This window comes from Choristoneura fumiferana, chromosome Z (assembly GCF_025370935.1).
Source record: "Choristoneura fumiferana chromosome Z, NRCan_CFum_1, whole genome shotgun sequence".
NCBI classification, from domain to species: domain Eukaryota; kingdom Metazoa; phylum Arthropoda; class Insecta; order Lepidoptera; family Tortricidae; genus Choristoneura; species Choristoneura fumiferana.
This window is the reverse complement of record NC_133472.1, coordinates 15650252-15675974: the sequence shown is the minus strand read 5'-3', so window position 1 is coordinate 15675974 and position 25723 is coordinate 15650252. Positions and strand designations below refer to the sequence as shown.

The 25723-nt window shown below is 38.7% G+C and overlaps 2 protein-coding genes across 12 annotated transcripts in view; one reads left to right on the top strand and one right to left on the bottom strand.

Annotated features, from left to right (window-relative positions):
* Positions 1 to 25723, bottom strand: part of LOC141428939 (uncharacterized) — a 36398-nt gene that overhangs the window by 5684 nt on the left and 4991 nt on the right. For 5 of the 11 annotated variants that reach the window (XM_074089017.1, XM_074089038.1, XM_074089022.1 and 2 more), the window contains 12 exons: positions 24711 to 24785; positions 23936 to 24086; positions 16055 to 16595; positions 15276 to 15446; positions 15041 to 15158; positions 14746 to 14921; positions 14217 to 14321; positions 13943 to 14103; positions 6133 to 6237; positions 4207 to 4377; positions 1555 to 1747; positions 201 to 366 (listed from right to left, as the gene is read on the bottom strand). In XM_074089017.1, the coding sequence (XP_073945118.1) occupies positions 201 to 366; positions 1555 to 1747; positions 4207 to 4377; positions 6133 to 6237; positions 13943 to 14103; positions 14217 to 14321; positions 14746 to 14921; positions 15041 to 15158; positions 15276 to 15446; positions 16055 to 16595; positions 23936 to 24086; positions 24711 to 24785 (2133 nt within the window). Of the gene's footprint in view, positions 1 to 200; positions 367 to 1554; positions 1748 to 4206; positions 4378 to 6132; positions 6238 to 13942; positions 14104 to 14216; positions 14322 to 14745; positions 14922 to 15040; positions 15159 to 15275; positions 15447 to 16054; positions 16596 to 18120; positions 18380 to 23935; positions 24087 to 24710; positions 24786 to 25723 lie in introns of those variants that run through there. The other 6 variants (XM_074089092.1, XM_074089100.1, XM_074089029.1 and 3 more) reach the window with 5 other exon arrangements.
* On the top strand, positions 18366 to 22189 carry LOC141429154 (uncharacterized). The gene is made up of 2 exons (XM_074089395.1): positions 18366 to 18504; positions 21287 to 22189. The coding sequence occupies exons 1-2, from the start codon at positions 18366 to 18368 to the stop codon at positions 21835 to 21837; spliced, it is 690 nt and encodes a 229-aa protein (XP_073945496.1). The 3' UTR covers positions 21838 to 22189.

The following is a 25723-nucleotide window of genomic DNA, read 5'->3' as shown; positions in this document are numbered from 1 at the left end:
AATTGCACTTCTTAACTGTGAAACTTAAAAAAAATAATTTAACAATAAGATTTCATTACTACTAAGTCATTATCAAAGTGCAATTCCTTGCTGTATTATATCATGCATTCGTAAAAACGCACTAACATGTCATCGATGTACCTATACATATTTATCGCCAAAAATTGGCGTTACATGGATACAAGATGGATATTGGCTACCTGCAAGTCGTGGGAGCTGTAAATCTTTTTAGTGTTATTCGTTTCGGCGTGCGTGACATCCGAGCCGCCAGCCGGCTTGCGTCGAGTCACTTGCCTCAGCAAGTCCAATATTATCAAGCCAGGGGCCACGACGAAGAACAAAACGTTCAATAAGAACTCCATTGGCCTGCAAAATAAGTTATGACTTATTGGCTAAATCTTCAGTAAGGGAAGAGAGATATCGTCACTACTTTGCAAAATCTCGTATCTAAAATTAATATGTCAACAAAATTAAACCTTGACGTAATGTTCATAAGGTCCACTCAGAAAAATTATCTACTTTGAGATACGAGTTTTGTTTAAGTAGTGACGATATAGAGCCATTATCTATAACTTAGGTAGGTAGGTACCTAGTAGGTACTACCTACCTACTATAGATAGCGCGCGAGTTGAATGCAGTCGGGGCCTGAGATGAAGAGCGGGAGCCCCTTCCCCTCGAATCAGTCACCTATAGTTTATACTTTCTGTGTGTCGATAAATTAATTATCATTAATTCTAATAAGGCCGCAACACTATTGCATTCCTGAACTCTGCATTCAACTCGCACGCTGTCTGTAGGTAGGTTTCTATTGCAATCTTACAACTTACAACTGAACTTATGGAAACCGGCCAAGCGTGAATCGAGCGCACCAAAGGTTTCGTACAGTCAGAGACAAAATAGTAATTGGCTTAACCCGGCGAGCATGACGTGGAAAAAGTTACATCAAGCATGAGGCAGGGTATGACATAGCCAAAATTTAATGTACTTACCATAATATAGTTTTTATTACTTTTATTTTATTTCGTGTTGGTAGTGTATTTATTTAATAATTAATTCTTTAACGAATTTACAATTTACTCCATACAATGGGCTTGCTGTCAGCTTTACAGGAATACTTGGTTTTTCTGTCCTACTTGCCTTTCAATATATCCATTTTGATAAAAAACTAAAAATAATAAAAAAGACGACAAAAAAATAGAACAATCATAATTATTATAAAAAATAATAATTAAAAATCATACATAATACATACGCCTAAAATGAGGCAGGGTGTGACAATTGTGACATACCCGAAACAGGTCTGTGCAGAATATTCCGGCCCATGCATCGCGTGTCGCGTCGCATTGCGTTCACGCCACTATCCCCTGCCGCACACCCCTGCCTCCAGCTACTGAGTGAGCAAGTGATGTCAGACGAAGATTTAAAAAATAGCAAAAGTTTTTAATACTGCCAGGGTATTACATACCCTGGGTCATGCTCGCCAGCTTAAGGATGACGAAGGTTTCAAGATGAATAATTGACTAGCATTACTAGCAAGCCACACATAGACCGTACTTGCTTATAACTCGCACCGTTTTCTTTTTAGTGTCGGGGTGGACCGGCCAACCATTACTATCGTACTGCACTTTTCGCTCCCACAACTCTTTCTCGTAGTAGTGGTCGATCCTCCGCGGCGCCTCCAGCACCCGGTCTAGGCCGCATGAGCCCAGGCACGGGATCACCAGCCCTATCGCACCTTTCAAGAAACCTGTGGCAGCCATTCATTAAGTAGTCAGTCTGACCGATTAGGTCAAATGGTTATGCCCAATTTACACCGCGAGCGGAGCAGACTTATTAATGACTTTTTAACTTACATCGACCAACTTCATAACAGTACCTACACTCCGAGAGCTCTTAAAAAAACCTTAGGATTTTAGAAGCATGCTTCGGGTAGGTATAGACGATGACACGCGATCGTGATATGCGGTTCTGTTCTGTTATCAACTTGCAAAACTTTTCAGTTACCGTGAAAAGTTATGTAAAGAATAACCATTAGTAGAAAATAAACCTTACTGACTTTTTGTCATGATTCAAATAAAAACAAAATCAGCATTTTCGAATTCTTCCATCATTAATTAAAATAGAGAACACCCCGCCCTAATAGACGGAGAGCGGACTGCATAATTTCGTACCTACCTACCTACTTGATACCGCAATGAAACGCACAATGGTTTCCCATAAAACTGATGCTGAGTCCGAATTTGATAGTCTGCCACGGCGGAACTTGCCGAAAGTACCAAAAAAATAGTCACTTCCGGTGCGAAAAAAGGGGCGTCATTTAACCCATCTGATACTGAAATAATAGTCATGGCATCAGTTAGTAATTTACTGGTAGATACAGAAAAGCGAAATATGTCAGTATTTTTTTTTCCGGAAGTGCTCGGCAGACGCTCTCAAAGGTGACCAGGACCCCTAAATATACCCATCTGATACCAGCATGAAACCATTTCCAGTCGGTAGGTATGAACCTTCATTTCCGGAAAGCTGAAAGACAGCCGACAAAGCTGAATTTTGGCTGAGACCTTGGGTACACCATTAGGAATAAAGTGTCAAAAGTCCCCTTTGATCCCATGTGTGCAAAAAGTTATTCGGGGTCAAAGTTCAAAATTTGAGGTTATTTGATTTTTTTTATGAAAACGGTAAGTTTTATCAAAAAGTAGTCGAGGCAAAAATTATAGATCTTAAAATTATCTACAACGGTCTTCATACTTTTTTTTCTAAGAAGTACCACGATAAGATATCACGATTCTAAAAGTTGAAGGAGTCACGTTCTACATTGTATTATTATGATAGCACATTAATGCCACGTATACCTATAGAGTGACTGGGTAATCGACCTATTCCTTAAAAGGGTTTATTTTAGAGCTTATTTTCAATGTTTTGATCAGTAAACCAGGGATAGAAATTCAGTAGTTTTAGTACAGTAGGTACCTTTGAGAGCGCCTGCCAAGCACTTCCGGAAAAAAAAAACTGACATATTTCTCTTTTCTGTATCTACCAGTAAATTCCTAACTGATGCCAGGACTATTATTTCAGTATCAGATGGGTTAAATGACGCCCCTTTTTTCGCACCGGAAGTGACTATTTTTTTGGTACTTTCGGCAAGTTCCGCCGTGGCAGACTATCAAATTCGGACTCAGCATCAGTTTTATGGGAAACCATTGTGCGTTTCATCGCGGTATCAAGTAGGTACGAAATGTTGCAGTCCGCTCTCCGTCTATAACACACTACTTTTATTTGGAAGTATATAGAGCTGTTATTATACTGTATCTACTTCTCTTGGGTATGTCAAATGATTTTTTTTGGTCTGCTTTCGTTAAATACTTTTTTAATGTACTTTTCGAAATCCCCGTTGCTTCTTTAACTCGGTCTTGAACCTTAGTAAAACATTTACGATCGACACTTCTTGAAACTTTCAGCTTCTTTACAAAATATTTATATACATTATAAACAATTTCCCGTGAATGAGTACTTACTGAAATACCCTGTTTAAGTTGACTCCCCATGGATATCAATTTCCGAAAAATAACAAACTAAATAAATATGTAAGTGGTGGTTTTTGACTGCTCTATATGAATCAATGAAAACAAAACGAGTGCACTCTTCGCGTGATGGATTGCTACTAAATCAAAAAGAAATTTTCATTTTCTATTAAGTAACGATTCCTTCCGATTTCCCCCGAAACCTGAAGGTTTTTCTAAGAGCTCACGGATTGTACCTACTTTCATGCAGCCGATCGCGACCATATTAAACTAAGACATTTAATGAGTCTGCTCCGTTCGCGGTGGAAACCGGGCTTTAGTCATCATCTGGTCATTCAAGTAACAAGGCTATAAGTAAGCCTTTTAGTCTGCATCCTGTCCATGTCTGTTTCCGAGGGATGCAGGCTACTTACTACTTCCACTTTAACGGCAAATGGATAGAGTAGCGTTCCGTTACTGAAAGTAATTGTAAAATCGGTTCAGTTTAGTTCCCGAAATTCCCCCTTCATAAAAATACATCATATATTACAAGTTTTTGCCCGCGGCCTTACTCTGGTATAAGATAAAATATAGGTTAGTTCGTATTTCGGATATAGATATCAAAAAAATAATGACTCTACCTGCAACTTCTGTTGCAATATCAGTAACTACTTTTAAAACATACTCGAAAAAAAATTAAACAAACCAAAAAATAATAGCGCTATAATGACACCAATCATAATGACTATAATATTGAGTGGCATCTTGTCAGTATAGCAGACGGAACGAGCGAAGCGCGCACCGCGACGGGAAGCCAAACCTGCTGCGTCCTGCCGCGCTTCTGACATCTCCTGGCAGGGTAATTTGGGGTTCTCGCCTGCCAAATATTACTATAAATAATAATACAGTTAAACCGTAACGACCAAGAAATAACCTCACAATAAAAATTTCATTTTTAACACAAGCTTTTTTTGCTGACTGTACTTTTATTGACTGTACTTTCATTGTCACCCAAACTACATTTGCATACCAAATTTCAAGTCGATGCTATTAACCGTTGAAGAGTTCCGTCCTGCGGAGACGATCCTGGCTGGACTACCAGGATGTCACTAAGTACTTACTAGATTATTGTATTATCTTATCTATCATGCGATTTACATAAGTATTCCACAAGTCGATTGACTACTGGAAGTAGGTCAAATTTAACTTGCAAGATTTGATTACAGACAGACAGATAACGAGACAGGTGAAACTAAATAAAAGCTTGTAAAAAGAGCACGATGTCAAAATAACACTGGTTATAACGAGCAACCGTGTTTAAAGACCAAATATTGCCGTCCCTTCGATATCGCTATAAACGGTTTTGACTGGATATTAACAAATCCCTAACTTATCTTAACCTAAATAAAAGGGTAGGTATCCTAAAATCTAAGAGGCAGTGAACTAAGTCTCGAATGTTATGTATCCAGTTACTTGCTTGAAACTTTTCAACTGAACATCCAGTATGTCTTCGTGCCATGCCACAGAATAAGTAATACTTAGTAGGGGAGAAAGTGGTACTGAGGGTAGATTAAGCGACTTGAAATAATAGTTTTTTTTAAGAAAATCATAATTGCAACCGCCTCATAACAAAAATTACTTATTTTAATTGGCTATTCATTTAAGACCAATTAATCATCACATTAGTAATGATTTTTGGGAAATAAGAGCTTAAAAAAACAGTTTTGACTCCGATTACCCTGATGTAAGGGTATGGGGAATGGATGAAAAATTTAGAAAAGCTTGAAACTTTTTATATCAATAGTAATAACCTTTCTAATTAACAGAAAAAAAATCAGATTTTTAAGTAGCATCAATTGGTTTTTTGGAATCTTTTTGTATTTTCTATTTCAATTCCAAATTTTAACTTTTACGGTCATCCCGTAAAACCTCCAGCAGCCAGCAGTCCAGCAGTGGTGTAGCGGTATAGCACGTGGCACGGAATGCCGAGGACCTGGGTTCGATTCCCAGTGCTGGTCATATTTTTCTGGTTTTTCTGTGCATCTATATTTCAGTTTGTATTTTCAATTTAGCATCAATTTATTTTAAAAATTGAAAGTGTTTTCTTTACCACCAAATGGGTGACACTCTTTCCCGGCCCGGATAATACCGGGATGGAAATACCGACCCTGTTTTTCGTGTACAGTGTAAGTGCCATGCGGTGATTTGTGTCAGTTAGCAACCAAACAGGCATTATACGTGGTAACTGGTAAGATACCTGTTTCAATTATTATTTCAATTATTCATTTCAAATTATTCAGTATCTTTAATGCTTTTTTTTATTATGGATCTTTTAGGTGGCTCCGAAGCGGTAACGTTTCGTGTGCTCTGCCTACCCGATTTGGGAATACAGGCGTGATGTTTGTGTGTGTGTGTGTGTGTGTGTGTGTGTGTGTGTGTTTTATGCTCCTAAAGCAACTTATGTTTTATTTAGCATAATAATATCTTTATTTACCTACTTATATAGGTTAGGTACTCATACAAATTTCAAGTTTCTAGCTTCTGGGTTAAGCCGCGGACGGACGGACATGGCGAAACTATAAGGGTTTTTGTAGAACTACGGAACCCTAAAACATCACCAATTAAATCTTACCGTAACATACGCAGTCACAGTGCCACACGCAAAAACATCGATCACCTCTCCTTATAACTACTTCACGAACTGCTACTGACTCGTCGTTGTCGTTTACGAGGTTGACTGTAAATTACAACGCAAAACTAAAAGTTAACAGTAGATAGTGTCCAACCGAATTTTCGGCTTCGGTTTAGGCAGAAAGTCTCTTTAGTAAAATAAGTAATTTGATTTTCTTATAAATTATGTAAGTAGGTAGGTACCTACCTATCGTAATACCTATACCTACTGCTCTTAAATATATTGTCTAGCAAATAATATTATTATTTATGTCTAGAGTCTAGACTAGACAGCGCGCAGCGTTATGATGTTCAATTACCTATTCGTAAAAAGCCGGTTAAGTATAAGCTTGCTTCAAAGTCAAAGTCAAAGTCAAAGTCAAAATATATTTATTCAATTTAGGCTATAACAAGCACTTATGAATGTCAAAAAAAAACTACCACCGGTTCGGAAAAACTTCTGCTGAGAAGAATCCGGCAAGAAACTCAACGAGGTATATATATATTTTTTAAAACAGATTTACAATATTATTAAATGATATGTATACATCACAAGTATTTAACACAACTTTATTTTTAACACAGTAGGTTCGCTATTTGAAGGGATCGCTAATGCGGATCGGAATTATTTCCAAATATCCCTGTCCATGATATAATCATTAACTTTATAATACGCCTTTGATATTAATGTCTTCTTGACAATAGATCTGAATTTTGTATCCGTTTCATTTATAATATTTTTTGGAATTTTATTATAAAAACGTATGCAATTTCCCAGAAAAGACTTTTTGGTTTTAGCCAGTCTGTAAGATGGAACTTTAAGCTTTCCTGTGCTTCTAGTAGCCTTTGGCTTATCGACGTTAGTGGGAAAATCACATTCGTCGCTTCGGAGGTAAAGATACTAAAGCGACACTTTGGGCCAAATTGAGTTATATATACCATCGGAATCAGCGAATTTTTCTGCATCGATCTATCTGGGTTTCGGGACGATCAGAGGACTTTTTTGGCGCTTTAGCCCCGGAAAAATCAGTGATTTTTGGGACACTTATTACTAATCCGACGCTTAAATTGAGTATTTTCTCTTTAGTGCTTTTACCTGTTTTAGTTTCTAAACGATTATATTGTTAAGTCATTTGTAATTTTTCACCTTTAAATACATTTGGCGTTTTAGTACTCTGTGCATATCAAGAAATATGATTCTTCGTCGCTTTAGTAAATTGTTCCAGCCTATTCTGAAGTTTTGGATGCGTTTAGTATTTTGGTTAAACTGATAAGAATATATTTAAGTCGTTTGAGTATTTAGTACAAAACAGTTAACAGAATTTGTGGTGTATTAGCGTCATTACAACATAGCAAAAGAAAGAAAATATTTAAATTAGTAAAAAAACATAATATTAAAGGATTATGTTTGGTCCAATAAGTCAATAATCTGTAATTTTATTGTCAAAAAAGAAGTGTTTATGTGTTTTTCTTTTACGAAAAATCAATTATATTGACCAGTTAGTAAAAGTAGCCACGATATTTTCATACGAATTGTAGATATCATGCCAAAGTAATCTGGACTTTAATCTTAGGAATTTAAGTTACAATCACTTTACCAAGGATAGGTAAGGTACTATGCGCGTATTTTATATCAACGCAATAATAGAGCGTGTTGGAAACAAAACCTGTAATAATTGATTGTGATTACGAAAGGTAAGTTTGTAAATGAATAATTATTTTGATTATGTGCACTAACTCTATTGACTGTTATTAGAGTTAGGTACGAAGGAACATGATAAAAAGGTAACCTTATTGTGAGACTTCTATGTATCGGAAATAGGGTATGATATAGAGATATGATGAATTGACATCTAGCTATTTTAAACGTCCAGGCTTTACTATATAAAAACAAATCTGCTGTGATCTCATTTGAAATAAAACATGAGATAACATGCAACTTAAGTACTATATTAAAAAAAAACAGACAGACAAGCAACTGTACGACGGTTCTTGAGGCTACGTAGCCTGTTCCTGATCAGCGGACTGTCACCGAAGAGTCTTCGGGCCCGGCGCTCCACCGAATCCAATGCGGCTAATACTTGGCGGAACCGTCCGTAAGGCGACAGCAGTGTTCCATACAGGACCTTACTTGCGTTTTGTAAAGAGTAAAAAGCTGCTCTGGTGTGAAATACCGTTTGACCTTATATAGGACACTAAGTTTTTTAGCAGCCGTTTTCGCTCTGGACTCAATAGCCGCACCGAAGTTGAGACTAGATTGAAGGTCTAACCCAAGAACCTCAAGGTGGTATGTATGTATGTATGTATGTAAACTCTTTATTGTACAAAAGAAAATTAACAAAATACAACTGACAAACTTTAAGATACTTGTACAAAGGCGGACTTATCCCTTTTTAGTGGTCTTTAGTTAGTAAGGATACCCTCCTCTGGACAGTAGGAGCCAAAGTGAACGGTCTCCGCTTAGCGGTAAACAGATACGCCTGTGTCTTGGCAGCACTGAACTGGACCAAGTTAGCCGAGCCCCAGTCGGACATGGCCTTCGAGGTCGAATTTGTCCGCTGTACCATAACCTCCCTGAGTGCCCGATCTTATCACCGCTGGCCCGGGCCCGGCCGTTAGTAAGGTACCTCTCTGCAATTTTGCGTCATTTGCGTACCCAAACACATCGGGTATGAGCAAATCGTTATGTGCAGCAATAATAGAGAGAGGACCAATCCCTGAGGCACCCCGGCATTGATTGCCATGAGATCAGATGAGCATTCGTCAATGACGACTCGTTTAGATCGGTTCCGCAGGAAATAGAGATCCATGAGCATAGGACAGGAGGAATCCTGCTAAGAAGGCCTCTGTGCCAGACCCTATCGAATGCCTTGGAATAGAGACACAGCAAGAGCTTCACCATGCTTCTCAACAGGTTCACACCAAATGTGAGTAGCATATACCAGAAGGTCCCCTGTGGACCGATTTCGGCGGAACCCGTATTGGCGGTCACTGAGGAGATTGTTACCTTCTAGATATACCTACCAGGAACTTAGCATTCAATACACGCTCCATTACCTTACATAGTATGGAGGTGATTGCGATAGGCCGATAGTTCGACGGGTCGGCACGACTGCCCTTTTTGGGTAGATACTGGCTGCACATTAGCAATCGTCCACGATACCGGGACCTGTCCCAACTTGAGGAAGAGCCTGAACAGACGTGTCAAAACCGGAGACAGTTCCGGAGCACAGGTGTTAAAAACAATTCCAGGTATAGTTTATTCCTAGTTTTATTCACGTCCAGAGAACGCAGCGTTCTTAAAACCTCCATTTGGTGTATTTTGACCTCCTGCTTAAACGTACCACAGTGAGAAATGGAGGGAGGCGCTACACTACCATCATCAAGACGCAAATTTTCCGCAAACAGAGAGACAAACAGGTTTGCCTTCTCCGCTGCAGTGTGAGCTAGCGACTTATCCGACTTCAGCAGTGGTGGCAGTGACGGACGACAGAAATTGTACTCCACCGATTTGGCTAAGGACGAAATCGGTTAAGGAATGTATTTTCTTTCTTTCTTTTCTTTTTATTTACTCTCAGAGGGGTAGGAAGCAAATTTGGCACCGATACAACCAACATGGAGGAATCGCGCTTTCCGTATGTCATTTTGCAGGGCATGGCAGCTTTGTTAAAGAGCTGTTTCTTAACGTGTACATCCGGTCCGGAGCTTTGCGACATCGAGCATCAGCCCACAGTAAGTACGCAAATAGAGTGCTTAATAGCTTCAGCTTGAGCGCACTCAGCGTTAAACCATGGGCAAGATTTGCCACCAGTGGATACGTCAGAGAAAGGAATGAAATATTCCATACTCTGACGCAACACATCGGTAACAGCTTCTGCGCAGCTCGACGAATCGTTACTGGGAAAGCAAGTTTTCTGCCATGGATAGGAAGCAAAGAAATGACGCATCTCATCCCAATCTGCTTACTTGTATCGCCATACTCGCCGAGTACCGATTAAGCAATCGGTAGGAGAGTACTGCGACACAAATTTCACCAGACAATCGTCAGAAGTACCCAAAGGGGAAGACACCGACACATTGTACCTGTCTGGATCAGTCGTCAGCAGTGGGTCCAAGCACTTAGGCGTGTGCAAGGCAACATCCGGTATGCGAGTCGGTTGCTTAACCAGCTGGGCGAGATCTAGCTCTTCCTGCATGGTCCAAAGTCCCCCAAGAAAACCAACTACGCAAGCGGATACCGTTGCTGAACCACAAACCGTGCCGTAACACTGAAGTGATCAAAGACCCTGGTCGTCTCCAAGTCACCGCTGTGCGACCGATAGATCAGAGCGTAAACCGTTTGTTCAACACCAGTGTCCATCAGTAGCCAAAGAATGGAAAAGCTAGGATCCTCAAGGTTGCCGAGACGCTGAGTACAGATGTCATCACGAACGTACAAGCAGACCCCAGCACGTGGCTTAAAAGTATGCTCCAGGCTGTAACCTGGGTAGTGTGGGTAGTCGGTGGGCAAGAGATCACCACCGCCCATAAACATCTGCAACACCAGGGGTATTTCAGACGCGTTGCCAACCTAGAGGCCTAAGATGGGATACCTCACATGCCAGTAATTTCACCTGAAGAAAAGAAGGAGATGAGAAAGACAAAAGTGAACAGGTTAGAAAAGACGGCAGTTGAACAGACACAGTGCTGCTCATCCAGCAGCACACGAAAATGAGCCACAACACAAGGAGCTTGGTCTGGTGACTGCGGGGACGCCCGAACCCCCCAAAGACGGCTTTCGGGTCCCCTCCACGGTCGCCAACCGGTACTATATACAGCACATCTTCGGGATTTTTCGCAAGTTAACGGAACAGCCTTTCAAAGTTGGCGAAACCTCTATTTGGGCCCCCTACTAACTGCGGTCGGCCAGCGGAGCACCGTGCTTCGGATGCCGCTACCCTCCACGAACAGGCACCCGGTGCAGCAAACTGACGGCACCGAAACCGGTTTGCACGCAAGTCCCTGTCCAGACTCGTCCCTCCACATGGCTACTCCTAAGACCGTTTGGCAGCACTTAGTTAGGTGGGTGGTGACAAACCGCGGCCGAAGCCTACCACCAGAATGAGGTTGTTCATTTGGCGCTACCTAGGGGACACGTGTGGGTAACTAGAGCTAAAGCCCACGGACGCGAAAAGCTTTATCCCCCAATAGTTGACGATAGGCAGATAACACGATAACAAGAACCAATGTCAAATAAAACTTAAAAGTTGCTACGATTTCCTGTTTTTCTTTTGAATTTAGTAATATTGATTAAAGTCTGCAGGGCTAACTACGAAACTCGAAACTCGGAGTTCGTGTCGTGCGGTCCCTCTGACACTTATACTATTAAATATGAGAGCACGAGGGACAGTACAATACGAACTTCGAGTTTCGAGTTTCGTAGTAGCCCTGCAGACGGTCCATTAGTGATCATTCGTTAAAGTAATCTAAAAATTAGTATGTTGTATAATAAAACATTTAACTTGCAAGTCTATTAAGTATTTGTAATGTTTTATGATTATAATTTAATGGTGCTTAAGCATTATGCAGTTGTAAAATAGTTTGATTATTGGTAAATAAGCATTAAACACAGCTTGATAAGAAATTGATTAACGCCATTAAGTAAATTGAAAATAAAAAAACTAGAATAAATATCCCGTTAGTCATCTCAAATTATGATATACATAACCAATTCTTACGTTTAGTCCTTTTACCTTATTGCGTTGTCTCAAAAAGTTGGAGACGAATGACTAAAGCGCCACCTATCTCCTGAACTATTGTACTTAGGTCAAAATTATACATTTCAGTTCATAGTATGCTGAATTGACTTTCATACAGTCTTAGAAATTCTAGAATGTGTTCACAAAGAAAAGAGCTATGAATTTTTTTCGTCAAAAAAAAACTTTAAATCGCTCTCCTGTAAAGTTGGTCAAATGTCGCTTTAGTATCTTTACCTCCGAAGCGACGATATGTTCTTCCTAACATACATGATTATTTCAAAAACATAAAGCGACGGCAGGGTTAGGATATCTGTTTCCTTAAAAAAAGATCTTAAAGATTCACGCGTCTTCAAATTATAAATTGCTCTAATTGCTCTCTTTTGTAAGATAAAAACTGACTCAATGTCTGCAGCAGATCCCCATAAAATAAGGCCGTACGTATAATGCTATTAAAGTAAGCAAAATACACCAACCGTGCCGTTGCCACATCGGTTAGCTGCCGTATTTTCCAAACTGCAAAAGCAGCAGAGCTCAATCTACCCGCGATTGCTGTGACGTGAGGTCCCCACTGTAGTTTAGAATCGAGCGTTATTCCTAAAAATACTGTTGATTTTACAAATTCAATAGTTTGACCATTTAACTTTATATTAGAAACTGAATTCGAGCTAGATGAATTTATCAACGAGAATTTAATACATTTAGTTTTCTTAGGATTTAGTAACAAATTATTGGCAGCAAACCATGCGGATATCACGGACAGGGTTTCATTGGGCTCAATGAAGTCGGTATCTTTTCTACTAACCTTGAACAGTAAAGACGTGTCGTCAGCAAACATAACTATACCCGACTTTTGGCTTACCATATAAGTAAGGTCATTTACATAAATAAGATACAGGAATGGGGCAAGAATGGATCCTTGAGGCACTCCCATTTCGACCACAGATCCCTCCGATACCGTTCCGTTAATCGCTACCTTTTGCTTTCTTTGTGTGAGGTAAGATTTAATGAGTTCTAAAGCGAGGCCACGAATGCCATAAAAATTTAACTTACAAATTAAAGTATCATGATCCACACAATCAAAAGCTTTCAAAAGGTCGCAGAATACACCTATAGCGTCATGGGATTCCTCCCAAGCTTGCAATATGAATTTAACTAAACTATGACCCGCGTCTGTAGTAGACCTGCCTTTTGTGAATCCGAACTGCCGTGGATGCATGATTTTATGAGTATTAAAATGCGAGATCATTTGCGTCAGCATTATTTTTTCGAATATTTTGCTAAACGCTGATAGGATGGACACAGGACGATAATCAGAGGGATTATCTTTATCACCTGATTTAAAAATAGGAACTACTTTACTATATTTCATCAAATCTGGAAATACGCCTTCATCTATACAGCTATTAAAAATAAATGCTAAAGTTGGAGCAACGACATCTAAAATGGAATGTAGAACCTTAACTGAGACGCCCCACAAGTCTTCCGTTTTTTTTACTTTCAATAATCTAAAAGTCTTAATGATGTCACGGGGAGAAACATGCGTGAATTTAAAATTACTTAAGTTTGGAATGGATACATTTTGTTTTAAGAGCGATTCAGCTAACTTTGAGGAAGACGCGAGACATTTTGTCGTTTCGATGGGAATTTTAGAGAAGTAGGTATTAAACTCGTTAGCTACTTTAACCGCGTCCGTTTCTAATACGTTATTAATCTTTAATGATATAGAGGACTCCGCGTTCTTACGTCGACCGGTTTCAGTATTTATAATTTTCCAAACTGTTTTAATTTTATCATCAGAGGACTTAATTTTATTAGTTACATGGGCTGCTTTTGCTTTATTACATATAATTTTGAATAATCTTCTTTGACCTACTGCTCGTAACTACTTAGTTTAGTGTTAAGTATTACGAATTTGACGTGTTTCTTCGCTCAGTGGTTTTTGGGAAATCTAAAAATTATATCAAACGAAGCACCAGAAGGACGATCGAAGGACGAGAAGAACGATTCATGAGTTGGAACTTGGATGGAAGTTACCTGAGCAATGCTGGACATCTGTAGGAAGTTCAACGGGTATTTCCAGCAGAAGTCGTTCCGTGTGGCGCGGCGGAAGTAGGATGGGGCCAGCCGCTATGCCTATTTTATGTTTCTCCCTCACCAGGTTCAATAATCCCGAATCACATTCATTTATTTGTGCTCTGAGAACAAACGCATAAGAAAAAAAAGTGAACGAGAAAAAGTTCACCAACTTATAAATTATGTGGATACTGATTCGCTAGGAAAGTTAATAACTAAGAGGACGATGGAACACCTAAATCGCGCCGCAGCCAGGCCCGTGTTCGTCGCCTGCACTGCTACTGTCGAGCGCGCTCGCCGCGTGCTGTCTGCCACGACAATAGCGACGCGGCCAGATGATCTGCAATAATAATACAACCTAATTGGTTACATCCAAATTAAATTTCCTTGGTGAGGATATATTAGGGCTCATTATTAGCAGTAAATTACGCATAGATAGTATCTATACATGATCTACCCCCGAAATCAACTTTTATACTGTTGTAGTAGGGAGCTGGCTGCCATTTTGGTATGATTTATTCGAGTTTCATATCGATAGAGATGAATGATCAGATCTATACGGATCAATTTGGTCTAGTCAATTAAGGTCGCGAGTATGTCATATGTAGGTAAGGTATGTAATTATGTGTTTTATCTTGGAAAACCAAAGCTAAGGATGTGTATCTTTGATTTTTATTTCTTACAGGATAATTCTGTCTAAATAGCGGCCAACACCCTAACTCCATATATATAGCTAGGTATAATAAGCAAGTTAATGGAACTACCCCACGCGAACAAGCTGGTTCTCATCAGCTCGGACTTCCAGCTCGACTTGCGCACGGTGGGGTTTCCGATGAAGCAAAGTAAGATATTTTTCAGAATTATGAGTTGCGACATCAGGATTGTCCTCCATAACATTCCATAATGCCCTTCCGACTTGAACGACGACTCGTCTCCGACGCTTCAAAATAAGTCATAACTCATAAGTAAGTTAAAAAATACACTTGTAGAACAATAAATATATGTAATACTTATATCTTACTCTAATATGTCTGTTACTGAGTATTAAACAAGAAGTACCGTTTTCGTCTTCTCTTCAGAAATATTTAAAAGATTTTGCCTCACTTTCCCAGCTTTATCAAAATTCAAAATATCTTCAGCAGGTACCACAATAATATAACTATCGTCAATGTCTGGACTGAAATATAAGTATAATCAGAAAACTTTTTCTCAAATTCCGGACTAGTACAACAAAATGTATGTACCTATTTACCGAAGTGAGGAATCTCTTTACTGAGCGAACTAAAACCCTTACCGTGCAGAATTGTAATTTTTCGGTGGTATGCCAAAATTGGTTCCCATTAGAGGCACTAAAAGACATAAACTAGTAATCGGTAATGTAAATTCCTCTCTCGCAACAAAATCAGCCGGTCTGTATTGAACGTTAACATCTGGGCTGCTCCATTCAGGGAACATTGAACTGACACTGAAATTGTATAAAAAATGGTAAGTAAACTTTACTTCGATCCCCATAAGCTAAGATTGTCAAAAAAAATCAAATGAGCCCATAAAAGGCTGAATTTTAAACGGTTACGTTTTCATATTGAAGCGAGTACCTACAAGCAGTTTCGTACCTATAGTCATGAAAAATTCAAATAATTTGTTCCTAAAAAAATCTAACTATAACAAATTCACAAAACGGGCAATTGTTTGGCGATGTGATGAAAACTTTAATTTAAGACTGATCTAAACGACCAATCTCTACCACAAACATTTCAATATTTCAAAAATAAGTGTATGCCATCATAAATTTATTTAGACATCAGGAATTCACTAGGTTACCTTACCTTACCTTAAATGACCTATGTAATATACCTATGTGTGTTTTATAATAATAATAATAATCATTTATTTCAAACAATCAGTTCATATTGTGTCATTAACAATAATCTTATTACCTGCGTTAGTGTCATAAAATTAAAATTAAAACCAAGATCAAATAATTAAAACATAATCAAGTAGTTTATGAACGTACTCTACTTGCATACTTATGTAGATAAGTCACAGTCATTTCAGTTTTATACTTGTCTTTACCTTACTAACTGCCCTTTAGTTATATCGTTCCACAGAGTAGTTCCTTTATCAGAAGTTAACTTTTCGTATATCTGTAGGTGTACTTTAAACCACAAATCTGGATTGCCGATTTCATACAATGCAAATTCTTTTTCCGCTTCTTCATCCGCATTATCGGCTTTATCAATAAGTCTTTGGTTTGTGGTAGGACTTTCATCCGTATAAATTCTTTCGTTTTCTTCTTGAACTTTAGTGATTTCCTGTTCGTTAATGATGACACTATTGTCATTATGACTCGTCTGTATGGACGTCCCGGGTGTTAAGGCATGTTCGCGTTTGTCTTTCATATTTCCTTGATATTGAGATTTAGGTGAATCATCATTTATAGAACTTTGCACGGTGGACCGTACAAAAATTTCATGTTTTTGATCACTTTCCATGTTTTTCCCGTCCTTTGCTATATTTTTTTTTATGTCATCTAATTCTTCCTCGATTATAATGTTTTGCTCATGTTGACGTTTGAGACGTTTGGGTACATGATTGAAGCTTGTTTCATTTTGTCCTAAAATTCATATAAGGCTGCCATTAAATAAGGGGAATAATAATAGTAAAAAATATGACAGAATCGGTAATGTCGCGTTTGTGTCCGCAACCGAACTATCAGATATAAGTAATATTTTTCTAAGGATTTCGTATTTATATTTTATACCTTAGGCTACTATTTACTCTTAAACTACTAATAATTCTCAAGCAAACTTAGCCGTTATAGTTTTCCTTAAAAGTTTGATATACTTACTACCATTCTGATTTTTTACAAATTTTAAGCCACGGACGGACAGACAGACAGACAGACAGATAGACAGACATGGCGAAACTATAAGGGTTCCGTTTTTGTCATTTTGGCTCCGGAACCCTAAAAAATATCCGAAACCGCTAACCGGCCAGATGTTTCAAATACCTAATTTCTGATAGGTACTTAGGTTGGTGGGCCAATCAACTTTTTTACCCACACTAATCTGTCCGCGACAATTTTTATATATATTCATACATAATACTTATACTTACCTACCAACCTACCAACGTACCTACATTTGCTTAAACTATTCGAAATAACTACCGGATAAGAAGATAGGAGGATACTTAACTATAACAAAAATTCTACGGATAAATTAAATAATAAGTTTATTCGTAGCAAAAATTAAAGTTTAATATTTCGTACCTACACGGCTCGCTGCAGACTTATAATCTTTTTAAAAACCTATTCATCTATAATTTACATGAAAAAAAAAATCATTTCATAGGTATATAAGTACGTATATAATATAGATATACGTTTCCTCACTACTGTATTTTTTTTTCAAGATTTTATTTTACCACATTAGATCAATAAAATAAAATATAGATGCCGAATATAGTATTGTAAAATAACCACTTTCTTTTAGTACCTAAGGTACCTTTATGTTTAAGTAGGTACCTACTACCTAAGTCGCGGACGTGAATGGATGGACGGACAAAGTATCGTTAGTACTTAGATAGAAATCTGCCTGCTTACCTAATTGAAATAGATAGGTAGGTACGCGTAAATTAAATATACACTAAGAAAACCGTCCAAGTGCGAGTCGGACTCTCTCTCTCTTAAATATTTATTTTATTTTAATTTAATTATTTATTTTTAAAGTGATTATACAACTAAATATTCTATCAATATTTCAAGCGTCTACCTGTCGCCGTTATTAATATCGAACAATAAACAGCAAAAAAATCACGTTTATTGTATGGGAGCCCCCGTATATATTATTTATTTAATTCTGTTTTTAGTATTTGTTGTTATAGCGGCCACAGTAATACATAATCTGTGAAAATTTCAAATGCCTAGCTATAAGGTACGACTCAAGAGATAAAGCCCTGTGACAGACGGACGGACAGACAGACAGCGGAGTCTCAGTAATAAGGTTCCGTTGGCACCCTTTGGGTACGGAACCCTAAAAAGGAACAACAAAATGTAACTAACTCACAATCAAGCTCTACTTATGAAATGTATCTATCTACCTATGCATACTTAAAACTATAACGACCAACTACTTAACTATTCAAGACGAAATCAACGTAGACTTGTAAGAAAACCGGTTTACGCTCCAAATAACAAAAAATAAAGCGGCAGGAGGTGAGAACTAGTCGGCGCGGTGCCGGCGGGGCGGGGAACGAACCCGCGCGAGTCGGAGCGAGGCCGCCGCGCCGCCCGCGGGGCCGCGGCCGCCACTGCCGCCAGCCCGCCAGTCGGCAGTCGCGGCGCGCGCACCTCCTGTCCTCACGTCTGAGCCCGCTTCCCGGCATGGACGCGTTCATTGAGAGCGTCCGCTCGCAGCCCTGTCTGTGGAACCCGCTGCACCCCGACTACCGCGAAATGCACGTCAAGGACGAGGCTTGGCAATTCGTTGTTGAGCAAAACAATGACCGGTCTATACCTAACAGTAAGTATTTAGCTGTGTGAACCTCTACTTACATTGAAAGGTTTGTCGCACTGAAAGCGTCGCATTTTGCGTTCCGGTTGAGGCGATCGCAGCTAGCCGCCGCGCCGCCCCGTCGGATACCCTTTTTTATGTTAGTAAACGCGCGCGTTTGATAATAAACAGTTCCATTCCATCACTGCCTTTATTATTACAGTTTCTTTCGATCACAGCAGCTCCGCAGTAACTAACTTACTGTAGTAGAAGTAGAAAACACGTAACTACTAATGTTAATTAGTAGATTTTTCCTAATCCATGTTGAAACGTGAAATAAGAAGTTTTTGAATCATTTTACGAAAAGTTTAGATTGCAGCAAGATGCTTCTTCGGGGCTGCTAAGGTCGAAACGGACGGAAGCAACGAAAATAAAAGCAGTAATTTTAAATATCTATCTATAGGTAGGTGCAGCCGTACCGTCAAATATATGTGTATACCTGCATTGAATTTATGGTTAGTGCCATTATGTACTATGTACATATTACTATTTTTTCTACTCCTATAGTATAATCTGTCAATTACATGGTCAAAAATTATACTATTATATTATACGTTATATGTCTGTTCCAAGTTCTATGCTCTATGGTGCAAATTCAGTAACATAATAACCCACAGTAATTTTCATTGTGTTACGGAACTGAGTAATATAATAACATTCGAAAAAAGAATACTGAAATCGATTTGCCACGTGATTGGTTGCTAAAAAATGAGTACGAACTGCTGTAAGCCAATCACAATCAAGGTTTATTTTTTCAAGCGGAATTACGTAATTAACAACACGCTGATCAAACTCTACGGTACGAGTACGGTCGCAAATTAAAAAAATAATAAAGCGGGAAATTAATATAAAGTCAGTCTAATACTGCTGTTCATTGTTGTTGGTTTCAAGTAATTAAAATTAATTAAAATGAGTCCCCCGCTCCGTGTGCACGAGTACGGTCGCAAATAATAATAATAAAAAAGCGCCACTCGCCAAGGCTCGTTTTATAAACACACACTCGTGAAATAATGACCCTTGTTATGTTACAGTAGCATAATAGTATTTTATATGCATAAATAATAATGTCTTCGGGATTGGAACAGATATATAACGTTAGTTATTATTGTATAATTTTTGACCATATAATTGATAGATAATATTGTAGGTAAGATGTTGCCAAGACGATACCATAGAACAATATGTGACTTCTTGCTTTATTATAGCTCATGTAGAGCCAAGCTTAGAACTCTACACGCCCTAACTCTACAAAGCCTAACTTCACAAACTCTTCAACTTAGTCAAAATAATATGTGACTTGCACATTTCGCTACATTTACATGGGCGTAAGGTCAAAAATGTATCCACTGCTCATTACCAGGGAGCGTAGAGCTTGAGACAGGCGTCTGTGAACTTTTTTGTGCAATAATGTAGAATGCGAATTTATTACACTTTAAAATATAATAATTCTGTGACAAATTTGTAATGACACATTAAAATATTTTAGTTATTAATTATTACTTTATATTGGGAAATAATAAGTGCAGCTACTAAAGATTTATTCAGCATCCGCAACGGAACGTCTTTTTTGTATGTAAGCAACGGGTTAAAAGAACAGCTTCTATTAAAATGATATGCCATTTTTACAATATCAGCAAATTATACAAAAAAGAGCGACAATTGACAAACAACAATTAATGCAACTCGGCTTACCAATAAATATATTATCTTCAAAATTGATGACTTGGCGACTAACATTGCAAGTCAGCTACTTTTTTTTGAGATTCAATATCTGTCTACTCGTACTAATTTAATCAACATCAATTGGTCTCGTCTTGGCAACATTTTACATGAAAATGTTTTTGGTCAGATTTCACGTTCCTATAGGGTCAAAATTGCGGAAGTCTCATACAAACTTCCATCATCTAGTTTCAGGGATCATGGGGGATAAAAGTTCCAAGTTTTAGATTTTTTTCTTGTTTGTGTACTAATACTAATATTAGCTTACAAATTTAAGCTTTCTAAGACATTTTAGGAAGTACCCTAAGAATTTTGATGATCATCAGTGAGTCAGTGACGAAATCAGGGTTTTTAGATAGCAATAAAATCTAAAATATAAGAGCTATATATTGAGCTATTCAATTAAAACTTTATATATGTCTGATAAGTCCTGTTTATTGTATTTATCTGGTATATCGAAACTCAAATCAAGTCAATAGTTATCTGTCAGAAGAGTACGAGTAGGGTCAAGCGTCCAACAATGAAACACATAAAATTCAAAACCTCATAAATCTTTTGTTTTGACAGATACAAGTCTGATTTTTTTGCCGTACTTAGGTAATTTTATTGGGTTGCTGACATATTTCTTTAAGAAGTGGAGCTTGTTGCCATGGTAACGTCTCCTGAGTCACCTATTAAAAGTATGATTGTATGGGGTGCGCATCCACTAAAAGTTAGGAGTTGCGACAGTTTTAAGGCACTTCCCTACGATTTATGGCTCATCTCCTAAGCGTGCTAGTGCTAATAGTATACATTGCAAACATTTTTCTAACAAAGTGTATCACTGATTATCTCCTGAGTCACGGAACAGAATAACAACACTAAAAAGTTGATTGACCCAAATACGAAGTTTGAACTTCGTTGTAAAGGTCTGTGGTATTTAACAAAAATCGGGTAACGTCGTACCGGTTTCTCTGCTCTGACAACTATGAGCACACATTAAGAACGGGTTTTTCATAACACCTACCTACCATAACTTATGTTTTTTTTGCAGTTCAAATCGCTAAATCAGAATGGAAAAAATTACGTGATAATCATCGAGATGCATTAAAAAGAGCGAAGCTTGGTAAAAACAAACTACTTCCCGCTCAAATTACTACGTGGAAATATGCCAAACAAATGCAGTTCCTCGAACCACACATGAAGTATCGGATTACGGAGCACATTGAGATGGAGCCTTTAGGAGACAGTGGGCCAAAGCGGGAACACGAAAGCCAAGGTTCCAACACAACCGGCGCGGAGACTGAAGGCGCGACGCCGCCGCCCGCCAAGCGGCGCTGCGCCGCCGACCGCGCCGGGGACACCAGCCTCAAGCTTCGCCGCGACCCCGACGCCTTAGAATCATTTTTCAATTGTATCCTCAAAAGCACGAGAGAGATGCCACAGTGGATGCAAACGCAAGTTAAGAAAAACATATTCGCAGTAATCATAGAAGCAGAAGAGCAACTCTCCTCCAGAGAGAAAAATTGTTTGCCAGACCAGTATTGTGAAGACGTACCGATAGAAAATAAAATAAAATGCGAGGTTATTACGGATGATTACTAACTGATTGTTGAAATGAAGAGACATCGTGTATACTGTGATATGTTTGATTATGAAGCGTTTTGAGTCAGGTCAGGGCAAAGACAATACAGTATAATAAAACCAACTGTTTCGTGGGTTGGGTCAGTCAGGGTAAGTAGTGGCAGTATATCTACCTGCGCCGCAGTCCGCGTGCCGCGTGCGCGTGTACGCCGCGACGAAGCCCCGGCGCAGCGCGCGCGTGGTCGGACGCAGCCGCGGTGGTAGCGGCCACGGCGAAGATGCGGGCGGCAATGCCGACGTTTGTGCTTCGCCGTGCGTACTACTAAATAGTCTTAAACCTATGTATAATTAAATTATAATTGACTTGAAAATACATTTAAAGACTCAAGATAATTATGTGGTTTTTTCGATTTTTACTGTCTGGGAGTACTGTGTAAATGTGTCACCTATTGCTACATTTACACCCTTGCCAAGCTTTGGCAAGCTCTCACAAGCACAAGCGTGTAAACGGCCCGTTTGGATAGGCTTGAGTGAGCGTGAGCTTGCCAGCGCTTGCCGCCGATCCGGACAAACGTCCACAGTTTACTGAAAATAACCTATTTCAATACATTGCTATAAATATAAACTATTTTTTTGTTCTCCCATCCATGTTCTTAGGTAAAACATAAATATTTTGCGGGTAGCCACATTTTAGCAATACGTGTATTCTACCCTACCAACACAAAAGGACTAATTTTTATTCTTCATAGTGAACTCTTGACACCTTACGACCTTTATTGTAAGTTAGGAGGGTAGGATTCTAATTAAAACAGCATTTTTACTAAGCATAGCTACACATATTTCCGATAAACATACTTATAGTAAATTTGTTTGGAATTCGTTAAGAACGATCCCCTATTCATAGGTCGAAATTTTAAAAGCGCCGGAAGAAATGTTTTTTGGGCTCCGTAGCTCAAAAGGAAAAAATGGAAACCTTATAGGATCACTTTGCTGTCCGTGCGTCCGTCTGTCTGTGAAGATCCTCTATCTCGTAAACACTCGGAGTATCGGTATCGAATTGAGATTAAAACCCTAAACTCAAACTTCGAAGTCAAGGCAATCAAAAGCTACAGTCATTAAAAAGGTAAGTACTTATGTCCATACAAATCGAATTAAAAGAAAAAGTTATAGGGCACTTCCGGCTGTCCTAGAAACTTGGATTTTTTTTTTGCATAAAGGATCAAAGCATAAAGGTAGCTCTTTTATAGCACAATAAATAAGAAAAATCTGGAAATCATAATTTTTCATGTCTGACTGTCTATGTATTGACATCTGTAATGACCCCACATTGCGTAGATTTTGCTATGAGCTTAAAGGGAACTGCTAACACTGCATCATCTCCTCTGCTAACGTCCCCTCGCCGGTAAAAATTTCAAAAACGATTGAACAAATATCTATTTATTTCTTATAATGTCCAAATGCCAAGTTTCACAAAGAACCATCGATTTATCTTCAACAATGACGATCTTCCATATAAACTTTCATCCCCTATTTCACTCCCTCACCGGGAGAATTTTAAAAACATCTATTTATCTTTTATCACGTGCCCAAATGGCTAGTTTAATAAAGACTCATCGATTTATCTTCGATAATGACGACCTTCCATATAAACTTTCAACCCATATTTCATCCCCTCACAGGTCGAATTTCCAAAAAAGCTCAAACAAATATCGATTTATTTCTTATTAAGGGCCTAAATGCCCAGTTTCATGGTTTTATCTTCGACGGCGACGAACTTCCACCATATTAAATTTCATCCCCTATTTCAACCCCTTAAAACCTTTTTTTTGCAATAAAAGATAGCCTATGTTCTTTCCCAAGGTCTATTCTATCTCTGTACCAAATTTCATACAAATCGGTTACGTGGTTTAGGCGTGAAAGCGTAACAGACAGACAGACAGACAGACAGAGTTACTTTCGCAATTATAATATTATATTAATATTTATTATAAAGTATGGAAGTATGGATTAGTGAACCGGCTCAGCCACCATTGGACTACCATTAGACTTACGACTGTAAGTGCAATATTACGGAATTTGATCGTATCGATCGTGTTCTTAGTGAAAAAGGCATACGCACCGCAATCTTGGACGACGTCATGGTTGTAGCCGGCGGCAGCGGCCCGCAGCAACGTCCGGCGCGCCGGGACACGTCGCGCGGGCGCCGCCACTGCAGCCCCCCTCTCCGACCATTCTTCATAATACTGCGAACTGGCTGTGTCGCGCTCGTTCTAAAATATGTATAACCCTTATATTAGCTGCACTTGTACTTAACCAGAGCCGAGCCGATTCGAGGGTAGAACGAGTGGAACGGGGCTATAGGCACCAGCTAGCAAGTGGCTCGAAATCAGGATGATGGCCAAAGACACCCGAGTCTTTCTGTACCCCAATCAATGGGTGGACGCTGCTCGTAACAATATAAATATACCTAAGGACCTTTCCCCTTAGGACCCGATGTATGGTTCCCAACTTCCCATCCATGCACCCGTTCAAAAACGCGACTTTCCACTCAGATTTCAAAGGATAAAGAAAGCTTTTCCAAGCTAGTGAGGTGAAAAATATGTTTAACTTTTTCACGCAGCGATCCTCTCTGGTCTTCATAAAAAAATGACAATTCTCTACCTACGAGTAGCTACTGTTATAAGTTAAAATAACGCAAAACATAAATAAAGAACGTATTTTAAAGTTACTACGACCTACAACTGGGGCTGCGGTAGGTAACCCATAGGCTGAGAAACGCTACTTTGGCTAATTTAATTATTAGGTCATAGTCATAGGTTTTTAAATATCAGTCAGTCAAACACAATCACTGTATTGTTTATGAATAAATAAATAAATAAAGTCACCCTTTTTACCCGTTTAGACGGTTTGCCAAACTCTTGGACTTCTGGCTTGTATTTGTCCGATGAGGTCAAAATACCGCTCACAGTCTGTAATTACACAAAAGAGGATAAGGGGCATTTTTTATGAACACTACGAGTATAACGGTCGTGCTATCTGTGAAATATTACAAACGTGTTAATTCTATATATTGCTACAAAAATAGTGCAAATTTTTAACTAGCCGTGAAAATAACAGGGGCGGCAATTTTCTCCTACTCTACTGGCATTTCAAATTCAACAATTTTCCTTTACTTTCTAATGAAGTTGGTTAGATAATTTTCACAAACGCATTTTTTCTCAGTGGCGAAATTTCACATCGCGGTTTATCACGATCGCGAATTTACTTGTTCGTCTTTATTCATGTAGCAATTTTTCATGAAGCGTTTTTTAATGTTTGCGTTTAATTTTTTCGCTTATTTTACCATTTTACCAGTCGATTATTTTTTATTATTTGCAACTATTATCAGTATAAAATAGTGCGGTTCGTTAAATATTTCACTTGAAATCATTAATCTAACAAATCGTTACCCCTCAGTATCCACATTATTAGTATTACTAGCTTTTGCCCGCGGCTTCGCCCGCGTGGAATTCGGTTATCGCGGGCTGTACCCTCGGAAACTGTGCATTTTTTCGGGATAAAAAGTAGCCAATGTCACTCTCGGGTCCATAAACTAGGTATCTCTATGCCAAAAATCACGTCGATCCGCCGCTCCGTTTCGACGTGAAAAACGGACAAACATACAATAACACACACTTTCGCATTTAAAATATTAGTATGAATTACATATCTATAGTTAGGTTAGGTTCGTTAGGTAAGTATCTTCAGATGGCAGAAGGGCAGACCGCTCAGAAATCCGCGTAGCGGGGCTCCGTCGACATAATTGAGGCGTGGGTTGCCTAATGCTGTTGATAATATATGCAACTGATAAAATAATCTACTTAGGTACTGGTGAAAGCGAAAAAAATAAACGCGAACACTAAAAAAC

What these genes read in the sequence shown, in the direction of transcription:
- LOC141429154 (XM_074089395.1), top strand. Translation starts at nt 18,366, where the DNA reads ATGGACGCGTTCATTGAGAGCGTCCGCTCGCAGCCCTGTCTGTGGAAC. An exon ending in TGACCGGTCTATACCTAACA is followed by an intron (nt 18,505 to 21,286) that starts GTAAGTATTTAG and finishes TTTTTTTTGCAG; the next exon opens with TTCAAATCGCTAAATCAGAA.